The sequence below is a fragment of the Columba livia genome, chromosome 20, assembly GCF_036013475.1.
Source record: "Columba livia isolate bColLiv1 breed racing homer chromosome 20, bColLiv1.pat.W.v2, whole genome shotgun sequence".
Classification (NCBI taxonomy): Eukaryota; Metazoa; Chordata; class Aves; order Columbiformes; family Columbidae; genus Columba; species Columba livia.
The window spans coordinates 6122521-6142927 of NC_088621.1; the positions used below are offsets into that span (position 1 = coordinate 6122521).

General features: G+C 55.9%; 2 protein-coding genes across 9 annotated transcripts in view; one reads left to right on the plus strand and one right to left on the minus strand.

The window, feature by feature from the left end:
- LOC102096906 (NADPH--cytochrome P450 reductase) overlaps positions 1-11652 on the plus strand; it is a 29142-nt gene extending 17490 nt beyond the window's left edge. For 7 of the 8 annotated variants that reach the window (XM_065036460.1, XM_065036459.1, XM_005501962.3 and 4 more), the window contains 14 exons: positions 1094-1142; positions 1996-2124; positions 2753-2902; positions 3796-3920; positions 4456-4545; positions 5012-5110; positions 5771-5887; positions 6652-6770; positions 7938-8119; positions 8279-8428; positions 9369-9636; positions 10077-10222; positions 10309-10394; positions 10625-11652. In XM_065036460.1, coding sequence (XP_064892532.1) covers positions 1094-1142; positions 1996-2124; positions 2753-2902; positions 3796-3920; positions 4456-4545; positions 5012-5110; positions 5771-5887; positions 6652-6770; positions 7938-8119; positions 8279-8428; positions 9369-9636; positions 10077-10222; positions 10309-10394; positions 10625-10769 — 1855 coding nt within the window. In that variant the 3' untranslated portion in view covers positions 10770-11652. Of the gene's footprint in view, positions 1-446; positions 542-1093; positions 1143-1995; positions 2125-2752; positions 2903-3795; positions 3921-4455; positions 4546-5011; positions 5111-5770; positions 5888-6651; positions 6771-7937; positions 8120-8278; positions 8429-9368; positions 9637-10076; positions 10223-10308; positions 10395-10624 lie in introns of all 8 variants that reach the window. The other variant, XM_065036463.1, reaches the window with a different exon arrangement.
- TMEM120A (transmembrane protein 120A) lies at positions 11514-20297 on the minus strand. Its single transcript, XM_065036481.1, has 12 exons — positions 20124-20297; positions 17917-18035; positions 17317-17433; positions 16399-16458; positions 15607-15702; positions 15375-15464; positions 14974-15039; positions 14523-14584; positions 14248-14340; positions 13677-13741; positions 12995-13063; positions 11514-12907 (listed from the first exon to the last, which is right to left on the minus strand). Exons 1-12 carry the CDS (start codon positions 20196-20198, stop codon positions 12794-12796), a joined length of 1026 nt encoding a protein of 341 aa, XP_064892553.1. The 5' UTR covers positions 20199-20297; the 3' UTR covers positions 11514-12793.
- Between the last annotated feature and the right edge of the window lie 110 nt (positions 20298-20407).

Sequence of the window (20407 nt, forward strand, 5' to 3'; positions counted from 1 at the left end):
CAGCTATTTTAATTGGATTTCATTTTGAGAGGGCAGTAAACCAAAGAGGTTCACAAGGAAAGGGAGACGATTAACTGCTGAGAGAGCAACGTGGGAGTGTGGAGCAGCTCTCTCCTGGGAATGCAGTCACATTTTTTGGGTAGGTTTGCTCGTCTTCTGTGCATGCTATATGAGACTGTGTTGGTGCTCAGAGCTGTCAGGCCAGGTTAAGGAGCTCCTTGATACTTTTGGGCAGAAAAAGGGGTGTTTGAAGGCACGCCTCACTGAGCGTCCCCCACCCTGCCGCGCCGTGTGTGTCTGCTCTCGCAGATGTCTCAGCACGTCCGCAGAGATCCCTCCTTCTGGGCTGCAGAGTTTAGGAAACTGTTAGCGAGCTCTGCACATTCTCACATGGGCCGGAGCCAAAACAGTTTGTTTTTTGCCTGAAGGCTTCTCTCTTCCCACAGGAGACCCAGCCTTGCATTCTTCCATTGTGAAAGAGAAACAGGGTGTGCTTAGGATAGCGAAGCTCTTCTGGCTCCCTGGTGGGGTAGGCATGGTGGTGTGTATCTCTGCCTCGGTGTTTCTGATGCTGGTGCAGTTTGTTCTGCTTTTGAGATAGAGAAAGTAACCTCCCTGTGATAATACAGACTCCCTCTGTGCTGGAGATCTGCTCTGGGGATGGAAACTCCGGCATGGGAATGAGCCCGCGGGACCTTGACAGGCAGCGATCGCCTTGCCGGGGGCTCTGTAGGTCTGATCAGCTGTGTCCATCTGCTCCGTGGGGCTCTCCAGCTCTGGGACTTGTGTCTGGCATGTTGTTTTGAGGTCAGAACAATTGGTATTTAGTCCTGTCTGACTTTAGCTTGGGGAATGTGCCCTGGAGGAAATGGCTCAGGACCAATTCTCCTGTGCTCTCTACGCCCTGTCTGTGTGTGGAAGAGAAGCCCTGCAGCTGAGTGATGGGCATCCCTGGGACAGGACACATCAGAGTGGTTGACGAGGACTCTCACCACTGTGGTGCTGTTTGAGGGTCGCTTTTTCCCCACTTGCTTATTCTTGACCTTAAAGAGTGAACATGCCCACCTGAACAGAGATTCCTCCTGTCTTTCAGAGTAGCTCCAGTGAGGGAGAGCAGCTTCATTGAGAAGATGAAGAAGACGGTAAGCTACATGGGGTGCTGGGAAGGTGTGGAGCTCATGTCCTTGCTGATTTCATCTGGAGACTGTCCAGCTGTCAGTGGGGGGGACTGGTTTGGACACAGATGTGTCTGCTGCAAAGAGCATCCAGGGTAAGGCTGTGTGGGCAGGCAGGAATAGCTCTTTCAACCTATGCCCGAGAGTTGTTCTTAGAGAAAAAAATAAGTTAAAATTTGTTGGGGAAAAAAAAAGGGTAATACGAGAGCAAAGGGAGGGGAGGGAAATGGCAGAGACTTTAAATTCATTGGCTGGCAGTTGTTTGTCTACGTGGTTGGTTCCCAAACTGCCTCACTTTGGAATGGGAATTGTGCGCAGAACTGACGGCTTGTGATTCTGCTGGACTGGGCACAAGAGGAAGCTGAGGAGGAAGCAAGGGCTGGATATATTTTCTGTTTTACTTCAAAGTAGCTGGCTTGGGGCAGAGCAGGAGCTTCGGTGCTTAGGCACTTTCCCAAAGCTTGGACACATTGGCTTTCTCACCCTGGGAGTTCCCTGTTTCCAGGAATCACACTGCAGCCTTGAGGCTGAGATGAGAATAAATCTTGAGGGTTTATTCTTTGCTTTGGGTTTTAGTCTGACTTGAGTCATCCCTCCAAGACTGACAAGAGTCATGTTCTTATTAACAGCTTAGTCTTGAGTTTTCCACTGCAGACCCAGCGTGGAATCCACGTACCAGCACAGACTCCTGGTTGCCTCTATTTCGCAGTCCAGGGCTCCTGATCACAGACGTTTTCTTTATGTTTAACAAGATGTTCTTCCTCCATGCATTTACCAAATGAGTAATCACCATTTAAGAGGGATTTCTTGTTCTCTCCAGGGGCGGAACATCGTGGTTTTCTATGGTTCCCAGACGGGTACAGCAGAGGAGTTTGCCAATCGCCTCTCCAAAGACGCTCATCGCTATGGCCTCCGGGGCATGGCAGCGGATCCAGAGGAGTATGATCTGGTAATTTAGCCATGAACAACCTCAGGATAGGTGACATCATTTAGCGTTCCCTAAAAAAAATGAGAAAGGACCTCGCCAAGGGACAGTTGCCCTTTTAATAAAGTCATTTAGGGGAGAAAATGAAATTGGATTGGCCTGAGAGATGCAAAGGTGGGCTTGGTCCTTGCCAGTCTATGGATTTAGGGTGAACACTGCAATACGACTGAAAGGGGGAGGTAACCTGGAATGTTTGGGAGTCAAAAGTCATCTGTTGTGAGCATGAAACTTGTTCCATTTGCCTTATGTAGTTAGCGTTAAACCCAGACTGCTGCAGTCTTGCACAGAGACATTGGCATTGTGTTGCTCTCCAGACTGAACAGCAATCCTGGTCCCTTAAAGCTTGTATGGAAAAACGTATTGCTTTTTGAGGGAGGGGTAGAAGTATTAACTTGCAGTCCAGTGGGGGCAGTCAGCTTTATTTCCCCTGATGTTTTGGGTGGGTTTGGCCTTTTCCAACCCCTTTTGTAATCAGCTGTTTGACATGATGTGGTGGTGCTCTGCACACCAGAGGTAGCTGTGTTGTACAATAAGCTTGCCCAATAACCACGCTGTGGAATCCTTGAGGTTTTATTATTTGCTTTGGTCGTAGTCGGACCTGAGTCGTCTCTCTGAGATTGACAAGTCCTTAGCCGTGTTCTGCATGGCGACGTACGGCGAGGGCGATCCCACGGACAATGCCCAAGACTTCTATGACTGGCTGCAGGAGGCTGATGTTGACTTGTCGGGTCTCCGGTTTGCAGTAAGTGGCTCAGTTCCAGTTTATGTTGCATTTGGGCAGGAAAGTCAAAAGGCCTCCACTGTGCCTGCACTTGGCTTGGGAAAAGGCACAACATGATGTTTATGCCTATACGCCTGTGTTGGATGCGGTCCCTATTGTCTTCCTCTCCAGGCTTTGTGGATACTTGCAAAAGTATATATATATATTTATATATCTGGGGGCTTTAAATGCAGATGTCAGAGTACTCTCTCCACTCCCTAAATCACAAGGGTTTACTGGTAATGCCTTGCCACAAATGGCCCAGCAGGCATTGAATATAAGGTCTGTAAATGAGTTACAGGCTGCTGCAGTTGTTCAGAAGCTAATTGAGCAGCCCTGGGCCAGATCTTCTCCCACAAATTTAATCACTTGGAGGAGCATGTAGCTCTTTCCTGTGTGAGCTGAATAATTGGCTGAGATACAGCCACCTCGCCTGAACCCCGGCCAAATTCCTTAGGCAGCATCATAATTGCAAATGAGGAGAAAATCCACTGCTGGAGATGTTAAGCTGCTCTGTGTAAAGCAGTGAGCAGATATTTGCTGAGCAGTTTGTGGGAGGGAAGGGACAGTGATTCGTCTCCAAACAGTCCAAGCTCCTGCGGGTCCCTCGAGGAGACTGGGCAGGCGGCTCTTGTACCTGTGTCCGCTGGGAGTACTGAGACCTGGCTCAGGGAGGTGCTGGTGTCCACTTACCACTTTCCAGTGGTAGGATCTTCCTCAGAAGGTCCTCAAATAGCTGATGAGTAGCTGGGAGAGGTCTTGCTGTCCTGTCTGTTTGCAGCATCCTTTGCTGGGTGTTACTGGGCAGAGGATGCTGGTTGAATGGGAAAAATCCAGCCCCTGCTTCTCCACGCTTAACCAGCGTTCTCTTGCAGGTCTTTGGGCTGGGGAACAAGACTTATGAGCACTTCAATGCCATGGGAAAGTATGTGGACAAGAGACTGGAGGAGCTGGGAGCCCAACGCATCTTTGAACTCGGGCTGGGAGATGATGATGGCAAGTGAGTAGCTTGGAGAGGCTGGTCAGAGCTGGCCAAAGGAGCATGGAAGGGACCTTGGCAGGGGGTTGACTCTGCTGCTGAGACAGAAGTAAACTCTGTAGGGCTAACTGTGGGAGCTGACATCTCTCTGCATGTCTGTTCTTTCTCCCATACACAGATCCCTGTGCGCTTAGAGCATCACAGGGAGTCCTGTGCCTAGTGAAATCCCACATCAGCTTTAAACAGCCATAGCTGTGTACCTGGAGAGCTTTGCAGCTTCTGCCTTTGCCCTGCTGCAGCTTCATGGCTAACCCAACCTGTATGGGTGGGCTCATTCGTCCCTCCATCTCCTTGTGAACTGTTTGTTTTATGGTGGAAGGCAGCAATTATCCAACCTGGACAATGATTTTTTGGGGTTTTTCTGTACATCTCTATGCTCACCTGAACACTCTGCCTTTTAAGAAGGTGACCTAATGCCAGGAGTGGGCAAGGGGGGAGCTCAGTTGGTTAAAGACCAAGCCTGAATAACAAAACCTTCCTCTTTTGCCATGGCTAGCCTGGAAGAAGACTTCATCACTTGGAGAGAGCAGTTCTGGCCAGCGGTGTGTGAGCACTTTGGGGTGGAGGCCACAGGAGAGGAGTCCAGGTGGGTGTGGAAACTTGGGTTCCAGGGAGAAGTGCCACCTTCGAGTGGTGGCAGTGCCCTCAGCGCTGAGCTGCTGTCCCCTTTCCTGCACGTTGCCTCACCTGCCAGACCTGAGGGGACACGTGTGGAACAGAACAGCGAGTGGGCTGTTTGCCCTGAGCCTGTCCTGGTGCCAGTTTGAACCCAGCTCTGGATTTCTGTTCCGGATGGGAGACATGATGGGTTTGGTTCCTTTGTGGGTGGCTTTGCTGGGCTGTGATGCTCCCAGTGAAGCTGATGTTTCCTCTTGTTTTGCGCTTTCTGTATGGTTTACCTGCTCCCTAATGTCTTGAGATGGGGAAAGGGGTGGAATGTGCATTTGTTTTTGAACTGCAGCAAATCTAGCAAATCAGGTGATGGTTCCAGCTGTGCCATGTGATTTCTAGTTTGACTTTTTTCTCTTTTTCTATCTCTCTTTCTCTTTCAGCATCCGCCAGTATGAGCTGGTGGTGCACACAGACATGAACATGAACAAAGTCTACACCGGTGAGATGGGTCGTCTCAAGAGCTATGAGAATCAGAAGCCGTAAGTACCAAACGACCCTGGGCAGGGTGTACATGGGCCAGGCTTCTGCTGATGGATCCTTGATGTTTCTGACCCCACCTGCTACGCAGGCAGCGTCATTTCTCTGATGCAGCCATGTAGCAGGTCTCTGCCCAAGAGAAATGTGCTCATATCTTCACTGGGACTCTCGAGGATTTCACAGTTAACAAATCATTAGTGTTTGAGAAGGTGGCAAGTGTTCACATGGGCTGTTTGGCTGGTAAATATGCAGCATCTGTCTTGAGGTCACTTGGAGCCTTTTCTTGCCCAGGGCAATTAATGCCTGATGGCTGTTTGCAATGTTGTGGGGAGATGAGCTGTATACGTTAATTCCAACCTGAAGCATTTCTTTGAGATGGTGCACTCCACCTGGCCCACTTTTGCATCACTTCTTTTTGCGGGACAGAAGCAGTTGACTGCTGGGCTGTGCTTTGAAGGAAAACAACCTGTTTTCTATGCCAGTGTCGGCAGCAGCAGGATCATAATTTGATTTCTGCCTTGGTGTGCTCTGAAATGTGAGCTGGGACAGCCCTGTGTTTGAATCGTGGGAGGCTGCTCTGGAGGCAGAGGGAACACACCTGGCTCAAGCAGCGCTGTGAGCTGCCGGAGAGTCACCCAGAGAGTGCTTATCTTTCCTTCCAGACCATTTGATGCCAAGAACCCCTTCCTGGCCCACGTCACGGAGAACCGCAAGCTGAACGAGGGTGGAGAGCGACACTTGATGCACCTGGAGCTGGATATCTCCAATTCTAAAATCAGGTAGTTTCCCATGGGAGGCTGCTTTGCTGTTTTGGCGGAGCTGTCTCCGTCGGAAGTGAAGAACAAGGATGTGTCACTGGCCTTGTCCAGCACTTCGGAAAGGGGGTCTTGATCTCATAATTACTTAGCATTGCTCCTCTGAGCTTCTGTACCATGTATTGGGTACCCTGTGGCTGGCTGCCCTGTGCCCCTCCAGAGCTGGCCGGACATACCTGTCCTACCTGAGGAGTCCCAGCTGCAGGAATTCTCTAGGAGTCAATAAAAAAATGAGGGGGAGGTGAGCTATGAAAGAGGGGAAAGCTGGGTATAGTTCCTGCCCGGGTTTGCTTGGCTTAGGTGTATGAGCACAGGGGGAATATAGCCCTGTTCTTAAAAATCTGCTTGCTGGCTTAAATTCCTTTGTGTGTGCTTGTGGGAAAGCCACAAATCCAGGTTGCTTGACAGAACAAAATACTGCAGAGGTTTTGAGTGGCTTTGCTCCTTGGCTGTCGGGGAGCTGGCCTGGCCTAAATTGCTGTTATCTTGGAGGTCCCTTGTAAAAGACCTGGTTCTTAAAACCATTATTGCACAATGGTCCTTTCTGCTGTTACTGCCAGTTTGTTGAAGTCTCTGAATGTACAGGCAGTGTGTAGCAGCCTAGATCTCAGTGTTGTCCTACTGCCCCTTGCTCCAGCCCTCTTGTCTTGTGTCTGAGCAGCCCATGCTTGGCGTGGATGAGAAGCTAGTGCTGGTGTTTATCTGCTCTCCTCCTGCTTTTGTGCCAGGTACGAGTCTGGGGACCATGTGGCGGTGTACCCAGCCAACGACTCCTCTCTGGTGAATCAGATTGGCGAGATCCTGGGCACGGATCTGGACACCATCATGTCCCTAAACAATTTGGACGGTGAGTATGGATCAACCCTGAGCACCGGCAGGTCTCCTTCAGCTGTGGCCTCTGTCCTTCCCACCAGAGCAGGAGCCAGATCACCTTCAGGTCCTGTCAGGCAGCTCCAGGCAAACAGAGACATCCCATGGCCTCTGTGCCATTTGAGCAGCAGTGGCACGGAGCCCTGGCTGAGAGCCCGCTGAAATGGGTCACTTGTGAAACGCGCTCGATGTGCCCATTCAACAACAAATTATGTAACAGCACGCTCCTAATTACAGAGCATCAGCCTGCTGGAACATCCCTCTACCGCAGCAGCCCCTGAGCCTGACGGGGGCTGTCGTGTCTGAGATGCTGCTATTCAGTCCCTGGAGGAGGCACAGGCTGGGGAGCTGAACTGCCAGGGGGAAGCACTTGTGCTGACACAAAGAGCTTTTCTTGGGTGATGTTCCCAGCAGAACTGGCCTCTGGCAGGAGGGAGATGGCAGCTGCTGCCCGTCTTACTCCTGAAACAGTGCAGCCTGACGTGGAGCATCAGAGGTGCTGCCCTAGAGGTGCAAGAGCTGGCTCCTGGTTTCAAGAGCACGGGTGGCTTTCATGCACTGCTGGAGCCTGCAGACCTTGTGTGATGTCCCAGCCTTCTCTGGCCTCACGCTGTCATTCGTGTCCCTGTTACTTTGCTGAACGGAACAGCTCCAGCCTCAGCTGCTGGTGCTGATCCTTCCTGAGGGGATCTGAGCAAAACTGTCCATGGCTGCTGGAGACCGAAGATACTTTTGAGGCCAGATCTGAAGGAGGTGTAAGTGCATTAGGCCAAATTAGCCCTCCTGCATGGCCTGGGAGTGTGCTGGGTGCCTCTGTGCATGGATATCTTGGGGTAGAGAACCTCACTGGGAAGTGTGGGGTATTTTATTTTTGCTGATAAGCTGTCAGGCAGCATCTGTGAAACACAAAAAAAAATGAGCTACTGGGAGATGGAGCTGCCCTATAGCAGAGCTCTTTCAGTGCAGGATTGAGGCTCTGGCCAACAGACTGTTTCAGCCCTAGGGCTTCTCTCTCCTCCCAGAAGCCCATTCCCCTGCTCTGTCCCCAGCTCATACACAGCACGGAGCTGCTGGCACAGAATCTCTAACGTAACAGCATGCAGTTGCTGACTTTTTTTTTTTTTAATTTTGTTTTCTCCTGCAGAGGAATCCAATAAGAAACATCCCTTCCCCTGCCCCACGTCCTACCGTACAGCCCTGACCTACTACCTGGACATCACCAACCCACCCCGCACCAACGTCCTCTATGAGCTGGCCCAGTACAGCACGGATGCTGGCGAGCAGGAGCGCCTCCGAAAAATGGCATCGTCTGCTGCCGATGGCAAGGTGGGAGCTGTGGCCATCCCAGCAAAGCTGCTGGGTTCAGCTGGGTGCTGGGGTATCCCCAGAAGGGATGCAGGGCTGCTGGGCACCACATGCAGAGAGCTGAGGGTGTTTGCCAGCCGTGTAGGGAAGTCGTCAGTCGTGTGCCCTCTTTGTTCGCAGGCTCTCTACCTCAGCTGGGTGGTGGAGGCCCGGAGGAACATCCTGGCCATCCTGCAGGACATGCCCTCGCTGCGCCCCCCCATCGACCACCTGTGTGAGCTCTTGCCGCGCCTGCAAGCCCGCTACTACTCCATCGCCTCCTCCTCTAAGGTGAGAGTGCTTCTACGGGGACTGAGGCTGCTTACAGGCCACTTCAGCTCCACAGTGCCACTGTCCTCCCTCTTAGCTGGGTACAGGACACAAGGAATTTGCACTGGTGACACTTTCTGTGAGGGCAGCAGCTTTAGTTATCTCCATGCATGAGAAGAGGCCATTATAGAATCACAGAATCATTTTAGTTGGAAGAGACCCTCAAGATCATCAAGTCCAGTTGTTAACCCAACACTGGCACTAACCCATGTCCCTGAGAACCTCATCTCCATGTCCATTCAACCCCTCCAGGGATGGTGACTCCACCACTGCCCTGGGTGGCCTGTTCCAATGCCCGACAGCCCTTTCCAGGAAGAAATTGTTCCTAATACCCAATCTAAACCTCCCCTGGTGCAACTTGAAGCCATTTCCTCTCATCCTGTCACTTGTTCCTCTGGAGCAGAGCCCGACCCCCCTGGCTCCAACCTCCTTTCAGGCAGTTGCAGAGAGCGAGAAGGTCTCTCCTCAGCCTCCTGTTCTCCAGGCTGAACCCCCCAGGTCCCTCAGCTGTTCCTCATTGCATTTGTGCTCCAATTATTCCAGCTTGCACAGCGTCTGCAGAGGGTTCTGCATGGCAGCCAGCTCCTCTTTACCCACAGGGCTTGGGAGCAAGGTGGCATTTTAGGGGGTGGTCAAGATTCACTCTTCACCCTGTGCCTGAAGCCCTGGGGTTGGTGGCAATTCCAAGGGAAGCTCCACGGTCCTGTGAGGAGTTGGGCACCAGCCCCTCATGTGGGGCATGCTTGGAGGCTTGATATGCAAGGGGAGGAATACCTCACCCAAAATTAACATTAGGTTTAACTTCTCCCTAGCCCTGAGCACAAGGGACTGAGCTGTGGGGTTGCCCAGGACCTCATCTGGGGCTCCCTCTCTGCTTGGCGCTCACATCCCTTCTCTGCAGGTTCACCCTGACTCGATCCACATCTGTGCCGTGACGGTGGAGTACGAGACCAAGACGGGACGCGTGAACAAAGGGGTGGCCACCAACTGGCTCAAGAACAAGGTGCCTAACGAGAAAGGGAACAACTCCCTGGTGCCCATGTACGTCAGGAAATCGCAGTTTCGTCTGCCCTTCAAATCCAGCACGCCTGTCATCATGATTGGACCTGGGACTGGCATAGCCCCCTTCATCGGCTTCATCCAGGAGCGGGCCTGGCTGAAGCAGCAAGGTGAGCGCCCAGGAGCTCCCCTGGGGGTGGATGCTGCAGAATGATGCTCTGCGGAGCCTGTCGGTGCCATTGGAGTATGGCTTGTGCTGCTCACATTGCTGACGGTTCTAGCAAAAAGCAGAGACGGTGGAGCAGGGTGAAGAGCAGCTCTGTGTTTGTGCCCAGCATGAGCATGCTCTGTCCTCCTCTCTTGGCCACAGAGGATGTTTTGGGGGGCAGATAAACCTGAGCCTGTTCTCTGACCTCTGCCACTGCGTCTCCAAATAACCACAGTCATGTCACTCAGACTCATTTCTAAAGCTTGTGGGTACTCTGGGAATCGAAGTCTCGAGGGTCCCCTCGCAGTGACCCAGCTTTGCCTCCCCTGGGTTGGCAGGATGAGGGGAGGGCTGTGTTGGGGCTGCAGGGACCCAGCTGACAGGTGCTGTGTGACTCTGCAGGCAAAGAAGTGGGTGAGACGGTGCTTTACTACGGCTGCCGCCGTGAGCATGAGGACTACCTGTACCGTGAGGAGCTGGCCCGCTTCCATCAAGAGGGAGTCCTCACCCAGCTCAATGTTGCCTTCTCCAGGGACCAGGCTGAGAAGGTACTGCTCTAGTCCTGCAGCTGCTTCCCCGTGCTGCCCCCCATCTCTCTGTCCCTCTCAGCTCACCCTACCTTGTTTCCTGCCAGGTTTATGTCCAGCACTTACTGAAGAAGAACAAGGAAAGCATCTGGAAGCTGATTAATGAGAGAAATGCTCATATCTACGTGTGCGGGTAAGCCCTGTGGCACAGATGGGACTTTGGGAAAACATTCCTACTCTTGGGGAAAGGAGTGTGATTTAGTTTACCCACTTGTGTGTTACGAGCCCTGTGAAGGTTACACTGTCCTTTCGCTAGGGGAGGGCAAGTGGCTCGGTAGAGGGGCTGGGGTGGGTGTCCAGAAGTGACCGGGGGTCTGTGGCTTTGACGTGTCACCCCTTTGCTCACACTCCCCTTGTTTCCAGTGATGCTCGCAACATGGCCCGGGATGTGCAGAACACCTTCTACGAGATCGTGGCTGAGTTTGGGAACATGAGCCAGCCCCAGGCCGTGGACTACATAAAGAAACTGATGACAAAGGGCCGGTACTCGCTGGATGTCTGGAGCTAAGAGCGAGGCTGGCGGGGCCAGGGAGAGAACAGACCCCAGGCGTGGGTCTGTGGGAGGTGGAAAGTGCCTGCTGTGGGTGACAGTGTCGTCCCCTGCCCACAGCTACCTCAGTGTCACTCCCAACCCCTCCTGGGCCACATACAGCCCCCCCAGAGCGGGCTGTGTTCCTGAATGGGTGGAAGGGGTTGGGAGAGGCAGGGGTGTGTAGCTCAGGCTCTTGTCCAGGAGCCGCGGTGCCCCTGACACCCCCAGGGAGCACCCAGCGTTTGCCTTGAGGTCAGGGGCTTGACTGATGTGGGGCAGGAGGGACATGTGCCAGGGGGGCTCTGGGCACCTTCCCTGAACATGAGATGTTGCCTTATCCCCGCAGCTGGAGCCCCCCCTGGCCTGCCAGCAGGGACAGTCTGGGGACAGCAGCCCCTGTGACACAGGTTTGGCGTGAGGGCACAGCATGGGGCAGCGATCTGTCCTTGCCCCCCTCCTGCCCTCTGTGGCCATCTCTAGACTAGAGACGTGGGGCTGGCATCTGGCTCTGGGCTCAGAGCTGCCCCAGGACCCCGTAGGCACCTGCTCCTTTCCCCTGCTGCCCCCCAGCACGCAGTAGGGGGGATGGCTCTACTCCCTTCCAGAGGACACCCGGCTTTAGGGGGGTGAGTCTCAGTCTGGGGGGTTTCTGCTCGCTCCCTGGGGTCCTGCAGCCGGCAGCTCCCCCATGCCCAGCCTCTCCGTCATGCTGTACGGTTATTTTTTTAAAATACTGTTTTTATTTCAACATCTTTGTGATTTAATCATGGAAAAAGAAAAACAACAACAACAAAAAACCAACTTTCAGGCTGTCCAATGACTGTAAATTATTTAAATACATTTGCCCTTGGAATAAAAATACTGTTTCCATAGTTTGCTTCCTGCCCTCCCTCTGCTTGGGAAGAAAGAGGTGGAGGAGCGATGGCTGCGAACCAGGAGGAAACCTGGGGTACAGGTGACAACTCAGGGTTTGGGCTGAGCTGGTGGCTGGGGACCGTCCCTGGCAGGGTGCTGGGGCCAGAAGCAGGGGGTGGATGGCTCAGGACCCACACAGAGCTGTGCTGGACCTGCTCTTTGGTTCCCAACACTTGCAGAGGCTCCCAGCAGTGGATGGAGCGTCTCTTCCCTGGTCTCCAAGGTCCCCAAGTCCTGCTGGGTGTCCCCCTGGCTCGTTGGGCAGCTGCAGCCCCTGGCCGGGGCTCGGAGGGTTGTGGGAGGCAGCTGGCAGCTCAGTGCGCTCTCCTCTGTCCCCACCGCACCCCGGGCTCATATGGGGACACCTGGACGTGGCTTTTCTTCCCTCCTGCTGCCACATTGTGCCCAGAAGAGCCAAAACTGCAGCGTACAGAAGCTGTTTTCAGACCACCCCAGTGCCCTGAGGCAGCACCTTCCCTTTATTTTGACATATGCATCCTCCAGAGATGTGAGGCCGGGTGCTGGTCCCAGTTCCAGGCTGCTGCTGGTGCCACACACGGCTCCTCCATCTCAGCCCCTGTGGCTTGAAGTGGGAGAAGAACCGGGGTAAGATGTCTTGTGGAAACCAGCACTTGTGCTGAAGCCAAGGGGGCAGCCAGGGCAGTGATGGCCCACAGCCCATGAGATGTGAGGGATCTTCATCCCCTGGGGCTGCAGGGCTGGGGAGGGAGATGGGGGATCCTGGTGTACCCCAGGAGCTGGGTGGGAGGCAGCTATCAGCCCTGGATCCTTGTCCCTGTCCTGAGCAGAGCTGGGCTCGCCCCAGAAAAACCATCCCAGTAAGTGCCTTCGGGGCAAAGGGAAGGGGAGCAGCTGTCCCAGCTCTGGAGGAGGAAGGTTGGAGGGCGCTCCTGCCTTGGGGTGAGTGACTCAATCAAGCACCACAGTCTATTTGTGAGCTCTGTCCCACACCCAAGCTTCCAAAGAACAGGGTGAAACACTAGAGTCTGGACGGCATCGAGGGGATGGGAGATGGAGCTGGTGGGGGAAGAACAGTCCTGGTCCCCCACGCTGCACCCCCGGCTTCAATTCCGCTTTGTGTCTTTGTTCTTGTTCTGAAACTTCTGGTGGACGACGCGGAGGGTGGTGAAGAAGTTCCCCAGGAAGAGGATGAAGAAGGGGAGGCCGCACATGAGGACCTGCGGGAGCCGCAGAGGGTGGGGGTCAGCAGGAGGGACATGCATTGGGCACCCCCCATTCCAGGGCAGCCCCCGGCACCCCCATACCTGCCACTCCTTGCACTCCGGGTGCTGGAGCATGCGGAAGAGGGTGATGGCATTGTAGAGCTGCCAGAACTGCAGGAGAGAGGAGATTTAGAGAAGTTTCTGCTTTCAAAGGCTCAACCCTCTGCTGATGTTCATCCAGGTGCTCCCTCTGGGCACAAAATCCCCCACAGCCCTTGCCCGAGGCCAGTTTGCCCCAGCACACAGTGAAACCCCCCAAGCTTGGGGCCAGAGGATCACAGCTGGGACACATGCCCCTTTTGTGCCACCTTGGGGAGCCCAACAGCCAGGACGAAGCCTCAGACCAGCCTCCTGCTTTTGGCCGTCAGCCTAAATGATCTGAGCAGGGAAGAACTGGACCTTCAGCAGCAGCTCAAAAGCTGAAGGTCCAAAGGGTTTGGGAAGGGTTCTTGGAGCCAGTCCCTCGGATGTATTTTGCACATTACTTGAGCATTTGACAGAACTACCCCAAGTCCTCCCCATCCCACCAGCTGAGTCGTGGAGGAAAGAAAGGGTTCAGTCTTCACTGAAAGTGTTTCCCTGCCCCTGGCATCTGTGTCACTTGGCTGCAGCAGCCTGCGGGGACCTGTGTGATGTCCAGAACACCAGCGCAGCCGGGAACGTGGCATGACCAGCTCCCACCCGTGGCTCTGGCAGGCCCACAAGGCAAAGGGTGCGCACTCACGTGCCCGAAGAAGAGGAAGGGAAGGAGGAAGGTGAGGCCTCTCCACATCCAGGACTGGAAGCCCTCTGCAAAAGAGGAAGGTTTGCGTGGGGACCCCAGAATGCGGGGGACCCAAGCACGTGGTGTCACAGGCTGGGGAGGTGACAGCCCACAAATAGGTGGGGTGTGGAAGGGAGGTTTTCTGTCTGTGAAGCAGCTTCCTGGAGGAAGCTTGGATGTTGGGAGCCACAGCTGCTGCCACCTCGCATCCCAAGGAGCCACCCATGGGCTGATGGCCCCAGGAGAGCAGGAGGAGGGGACATCCAGCCTACGGGATGCTGCCACCTCACAGGAGGTGCTGCTTTCGGAGCTGTGGCTTTATGTGTAGCTTTTACCATTTCTGCCACTGATAAATGGCAATTAAATTAACTGTGACACAAAAATAACTGTCACCATTGCCTTTAACAGAAACCACAGCTCCCAGTTAGCCTGGCACCAGTGTGGTGCTGGGAGGGAGGCTGCCAGCAGCCACAGGCCCTGCAGCAGGTCCAGTTGGACTAGGATCAACCAGTAAGGGAAAATCCCAGCTTACCCACAGTCAGGTCCATGTTGTGCCTCTCGCCCAGCGCCCGCAGCCGGTACAAGCACCCGCTCTGATAGTAGTACTGGAGGAACTGCACAAAGCCTGCAGGGACAGCGTGGTTGCACTCAGCATCGTCCCCTGGCCACAGCATCAGCCCCGCTCTGAGGTGACACTGTGCACAAGGATCATCCCAGCGCTGGGGTGGTGGGAAGAGGCCAAGGGAAAACCCAGGTGACCAAGGGCTGCAAGCAGCCGCGGTCCTTGTCACACATGGCAGCACTTACTCTGATACATGGAGAAGGAGAGGAACTGGTTCCTGAACATCTGGTACATGAGCCCGTCTGGCCTGGGGAGAGACAATAGTGGCTGGGGGACGTGGGGCTGCGAGGGGACACAGCCAGCCCTGCTGTCACACAGCCAGGGTGAGGACACACTGTCTCATCCCAGCACCACCAAAACAGGGGCTTGAGGAGGCCACAGGAATGCTCAGAGGGCTGGAACACCTCTGGAGACATCCCAGGCCAGGCTGGACGGGGCTCTGAGCAACCTGAGCTGGTGAAGATGTCCCTGCTCACAGCAGGTGTTGCACTGGGTGACCTTTGAAGGTCCCTTCAACCCAAACTGTTCTATGATTCTGTTAGACCACAACACCCACAGAGCAGAACCATGGCTGTTTGCCACAGCCCAAGCAGACAGGCGTCTCTACAGCCAGGGGACAAGGGGACACAGACTCACCAGGTCAGCATGACACCCGAGAGGAAGGTGGAGATGTAGTGATGGAAAACCCACCAGCCTTTGATTCTGGAAGGACAGACACAGGCAAGAGGCATCAGCTCTTGGGCATGAATCATGACCCAAACGTGCACCAGGAGCAGGGCTGGTTATGAAAGGGCTGTGTGAGGAGCAGGAGCTTCCGGTCCGGGCTGCACCCAGGGGCTGGCGCTGCTCTGACCGCCACTCCACCTTTCCACACCACCTCCACACGGAGCTCGTCATCGGGGTTGGCTACACACCCTGAGTAGGAGGGAGCTGCTCCCTTGGGAAGTGTGGAGCTACATGGTGGGTCCCAGCTCCCCAGCCTTGTAGAGAAGGACCAACTCACTGCACAGCCCCCTCCCCGAGCCCAAGGGACTCACTTGGATCCGTTGTTGATCAAGATGCTCTCCCGGATGGTGAGGGTGCAGTAGTACCACACCAGAAGGAAGTTAAAGACAGCGTCTGTCACCCTGGTGGGGAACAAAACGGGGTGTCAAGGGGTGTCACTTCCAGAGCAGTGGCCAGATCCTTTGTCAGGATATTTCAGGATGGCAGAGGAGGACGTGGGGGCCCTGGGAGGAGAACTCTGCCCAGCACTCAAGCCAGACTCACCTGGAGTTGAGGAGGAATCGACAGGAGAAGGACAGGATGAATAAGATGATGGTGAGGTAGAGCTTGAATTTCTCATACTCATCTTTATACGCAAACCTGCAGGAAACAAGGATTGACATGGAGCAAGGTGGCTGCTGGAAGTCTCTGTCCTCCCACCCCACCTGGCGGGACAAAAATGATATTCTGGTGGGAACCTGTGGGACACGCTCAGGAAAAACCCCATCCCTGGGTATTTCTGAGAGGAGAGCACTCCAGGCTGCCTTCACACAGGTATGAGACCTTCAAGACACCCCAAGCCACACCAACCAGGTGGGTTGGCCCAGAGGGCTCTGGGAAGGTGGGCAGGTTGGTGTCTGGTCAGCTCTTCAAGGGGGAGCCTGGGGAGGGGACAGGGGCTCCTAAGTGGCACCTGCGGCATTAGTGTCCCCACGTGTGGGGGGATCTCATGGGTCAAAACAGGCCACTGGTGTTTCCCCACAGGTCTGGCTCTCCAGGGAGTCCCTGACACAGGGGACAGCCAGTCACGGCTTCGGTGCAGGATCCTGTTCAGCTTGTCAGAGCTGATGGTCCATTCCAGCATGGTGGAAGGTGCCTAAGGCGGAATTGAGGCGGTGGCTGGTTCTGGCCAAGGCAGCAGGGGACAGCCCGGGCAGGGAATGTGCACCAGCCGCATCACGGCAGCCACGTGTCTGCACATGCGGCAGCTCAGCCCGGGAGGAGCTGATGTTTCCTGGTGACACGGGGATTCCAAGCCAGGCAAAGCACATGGCGGCGGTGACGAAAGGGACATACTTGGCCTGCTTGCTGAGCAGCGTGACGTTCACGTTCCCGAGCACCAGACTGAGGTACAACCTGTGGAGAGAGCAGAGCTGTCAGGATGGCCGCCTGCCCGGGCAGCGCTGCCGCGGGGCGAGGTGAAACCATCCCCCTGGTGCCACCACTGAGGCGGCGGGGCTGAGAACCAGCCCCCAGCTGTTTTCCACTCGGAGCTGCCAAGTGACATGACTGGCACGAACGCGCTGGCATCTCCTCCCAAGGGCAGGGGGACAGGCGGCCGAGCACCTCCCCAGCTCCCGGGGGCGCTTGCCAGGGCTCCCCTGGCACATGGCCACAGTTCAAGGGCAGGTGAAGGGCAGGAGCAGGTTGGGGAGCGAGGGGGGACCAGGGCAGCGCTGCAGCCTGGCTCCTGCCCAGGCATCCTGCAGGGAGCCTGAGTGTGACACCACGCTGTGACACCGCCGGGAGCAGGGTGACAGCCGGTTTGTGTCTGGTGTCTCACCCAGGGATCAGAATCACAGACTGGTTGGGGCTGAAGGGACCTCTGGAGATCGCCCAGTCCAACCCCTGCTCACACAGCGTCACCAGAGCAGATCACACAGGGTCATGTCCAGGCGGGTTTGAATGTCTCAGAGAAGGAGACTCCACACCCGCTCTGGGCAGCCTGTTCCAGGGCTCTGGCACTTCAAATGAAAGAAGTTTCTCCTCATATTCAGATGGAACCTCCTGTGTTTCAGTCTGTGCCTGTTGCCCCTCATCCTGTTGTTGGGCACCACTGAAAAGAGTCTGGTCCTTCCTCTGACACCCACCCTGGAGACACTGATCATCACTGATAAGATCCCTCTCAGCTTCTCTCCAGGCTGAACAGCCCCAGCTCTCTCATGCACCCCAGGTACCATTGGCCATGGCCACAAGAGCACATTGCTGACTTACCCGTTCTTCTTTGGCAGATAGGCCTCCATCTCAAAGAAAACATTTTGCCTCTCTTTTATGAGGCTCTGGGTCTCTTGGATGGACTCCTGCTGTTCGGGACTCACTTGGGCTTTGCATCTGGGAAGGAAACACAGATGCTGGCATCAGGAGAGACTCCGTAACACAGTCAGCACGTGCTGGCACCCGATACGGGACTGTCTTGGACAAGGACGCCCCAAGGACAGCGAAGATGGGCTGAACGCAAGTCCCCGACTCCAGCTGCAGGGTGAGCTCCTCTGGCAGGCAGGGATGTGGCTCAAGAAAAGGGAGCAGGAGCGAGAACGAGGGGAGGCCAGACAGCTCTTCTCATCCCCGAGGAAGGGTGGAGAGAGCTTTGTGTGGGGCAGGGGCATTCAAGTTACCTGCAAAACCCTTGCAAGCTCTGAGCTGCAAACAAGGCTCAAACCCAGGGCAGATGACAGGGAAGCTGAGGAAGATCCGCCTGGGTGAGTCCAGACCTCCACAGCACTTTGCAGTAACATTTATACTGGAGGCAGAGCTATGCGATGAGTTCAATATTGCTGCTCTCCCACCCCACGCCGTCACAGGACACCAACTCACTTTTTGAGGGCCAACGACAGCTCCTTCAGCCGCTTCTTCTGCCGTGAGATGGAGCTGGAGATTCCATCCTGAAGCTTGGTTAGCTCCTCGAGTTTCTGCTTGTACAGCTTGTGATTATCCTGGGAAGGAAAAACCGACATGCATTACAGCTGCCTGCCCAGCCATCCCTGTCCTCAGGTCCCCTTCGGGGACATCTGTTGATGCTTCTGTTAAAAATTGTCTCTAACTTCACTTGTATGACAGCTGGGTGAGACACGGGGTGGCTGCAGGAGGCCAGGCGTGTTTGGGGACAGCCCGCAGCCGTCCAGGTTTGGGGACAGCCTGCAGCCGTCCCTGCTTCTGTGGGGGCAGAAGAAGCTGCTGGGGGCGTGCATCCCCAATGCCAAGGAAGTTTATCTATGGGCACAAACCACAGCACAGTCTGGTCCTGCCCTCACACACAGATTGTTTCCAGCCCTGCTCCAGCTGTGAAATTCCAGCAACATGGTCTCACTCCAGGGATGCTCCCGTGGCTGGGAAACCATTGACTGTGGGATGGAATGGAAAGACTTGGGGAAAAAGCGGTGGCTTCAGCTGCCGGGACAGGACAAGTGGCTCTCCCTGGCCGGAGGCTCATGCTATCCCGACTGGGGAGCTCCATCCCCAGCCCCCCGGGAGGCTGGAGGAGCCCGTCAATGAGCCGGACAAAGGGGACGGACTTGCGGTGGGGCTGTGGCCAACTGTCCCCGCTGCTCGTGTGGCAGTAACCCAACCGCACCTGGGGACGGCTGGGTGCCATTCTTCGCTATATTTAGAAAGGAGAGGAGAGAGCACGCTGGATCAATGGTCCGTCTTGTTCAGGTCAGCTAGAAAACAGCTTCGCCTCGACCACAGGCAGCCACCTCCAGCAGGGAATTAAATGCTTCTTGCAACAACCCTTGGACTAGACCTTGACGCGCACACATTTTAGCCTCCGTAGCTCTTATCAATCACTTTATCAGCAAATCTCAAAGCTGTTCCCAAAGGAGAAAGGTGAAAACAAGACGCAGAAGAGGGAAGCAACTCGTTCTCCCTCCGGTGACAAGCAGTGGTAGGGTGGGAACAGACCCCAGACAGCCCCAGCTCTCCCACCTGTGATTTATGGCCCCGATCTCCCAAGGGACGTTCCCTGCTCAACCAAGCTTTCCTGCTCCCATCTGGAGTCACCTCCTTCTCTTGCTCTGGAGTTAACAGAGAGCAAGCAGCTTTTGGGACAGCTCCTTTAGCTGTGCTGGGGTCTGAGCGCCACGCTCGGGGACAGCCTGGTTGAGGAGCCACCCCAGGGGAAGGTGCCCAAAGGACAGCACTGTCACCCCGCGGGGTCCAGCACCGCATGGCTGCACGCAGGGTTCAAAGCAGGCAACCCGGGACACCCACACAACCCCTGTGGAGCAAGAGGAGGTTTCTCAAAGCCTCCCTTGCCCCACAGCTGTGGTGTGCCCGCAACAGGATCCGCTCTGCCCCGCTCCCGAGGGAGAACGCAAGGGGAAAGGGAACTGGTGCAGATGCAGCCCGTGGATCTGAACGGCAGCAGACATTGGCCAACCTTTCCCTGGGGTGACCCCGCACTGAGCCGAACCTGCCCACTCCTTCCCCGGCAGCCAGCGCCCGGGGATTACACAAAGCAGGTGGAAATGTCACCGACACCAGTCACCTTCCCGGCACAGAGCCCCCGGCACCGGAGGGAGGGTGCCCAGGGTGGAGGCATCGGGACAAGGTGCCCAGCTGTGGCGTGGCCGGATCCCCGGCTGTCCCACTCCCCTGGGAGCCTGGCTTCGGGTTTGCTAAAGCTGGGCTTAGAAGAGCGATAAGGAGCGTGAAACAGCATCGCTCCCGACCGTGCTGCTCCCCCCTCAAACCCCCGGAGCTCTCCCGTCCCCACGGCCACCCCGGGCTGGGCAATGACACCGACCAGCCCCCGGCTCCAGTCAAACCCGCCCGGCCGTGCCCGGCACAGCCCGGAACCCCCTTTCCCAGGGGCACAAGGGCTCGTTTGTGCGTCGGGACCGGGGGCCGGGTCACCCCGGTCCCCGTTCGGGTGGCAGTAACCCCGCCGTTGAGAGGGATCCCCGCCCCGCCGCAGCTTCACGATCGCCCCCGCGGTGCCTCGGGGGAGCCCTGATGCAACCGCGGCCACGAGCCCGGTGGCCGAGGTGACGGCCCGCGGAGCGTCCCAGGGTGTCCGGTACCTGGATGCGCTGGTAGCCGTCCTGCAGCTCCTCCCACTCCCGCAGGCACTCGGCGGCCGAGGCCACGCAGGCCATGGCGGCGACGGCGGCGTGAGCGGCCCCGGCCCCGGCCCCGGCCCCAGCCGCGGCGCTGGGCTGCGCTGGGCGGCCCCGCCTCCCGCCCCGCTTCCGGGCACGCCCCGCTGGGGGCGGGATAAGGGGCGTGGTCAGGCGTGGGGGGCGTGGTCAGACGTGGGGCCGTGACCACCTTTATTCTGTTTTCTTTATAAATAGCGGTGTGGAAT

What these genes read in the sequence shown, in the direction of transcription:
- TMEM120A (XM_065036481.1), bottom strand. Translation starts at nt 20,198, where the DNA reads ATGGCCTGCGTGGCCTCGGCCGCCGAGTGCCTGCGGGAGTGGGAGGAG. An exon ending in CTGCTCAGCAAGCAGGCCAA is followed by an intron (nt 15,703 to 16,398) that starts GTATGTCCCTTT and finishes TGTTTCCTGCAG; the next exon opens with GTTTGCGTATAAAGATGAGT. An exon ending in CTCCTTCTCCATGTATCAGA is followed by an intron (nt 14,341 to 14,522) that starts GTAAGTGCTGCC and finishes CTGTCCCTGCAG; the next exon opens with GCTTTGTGCAGTTCCTCCAG.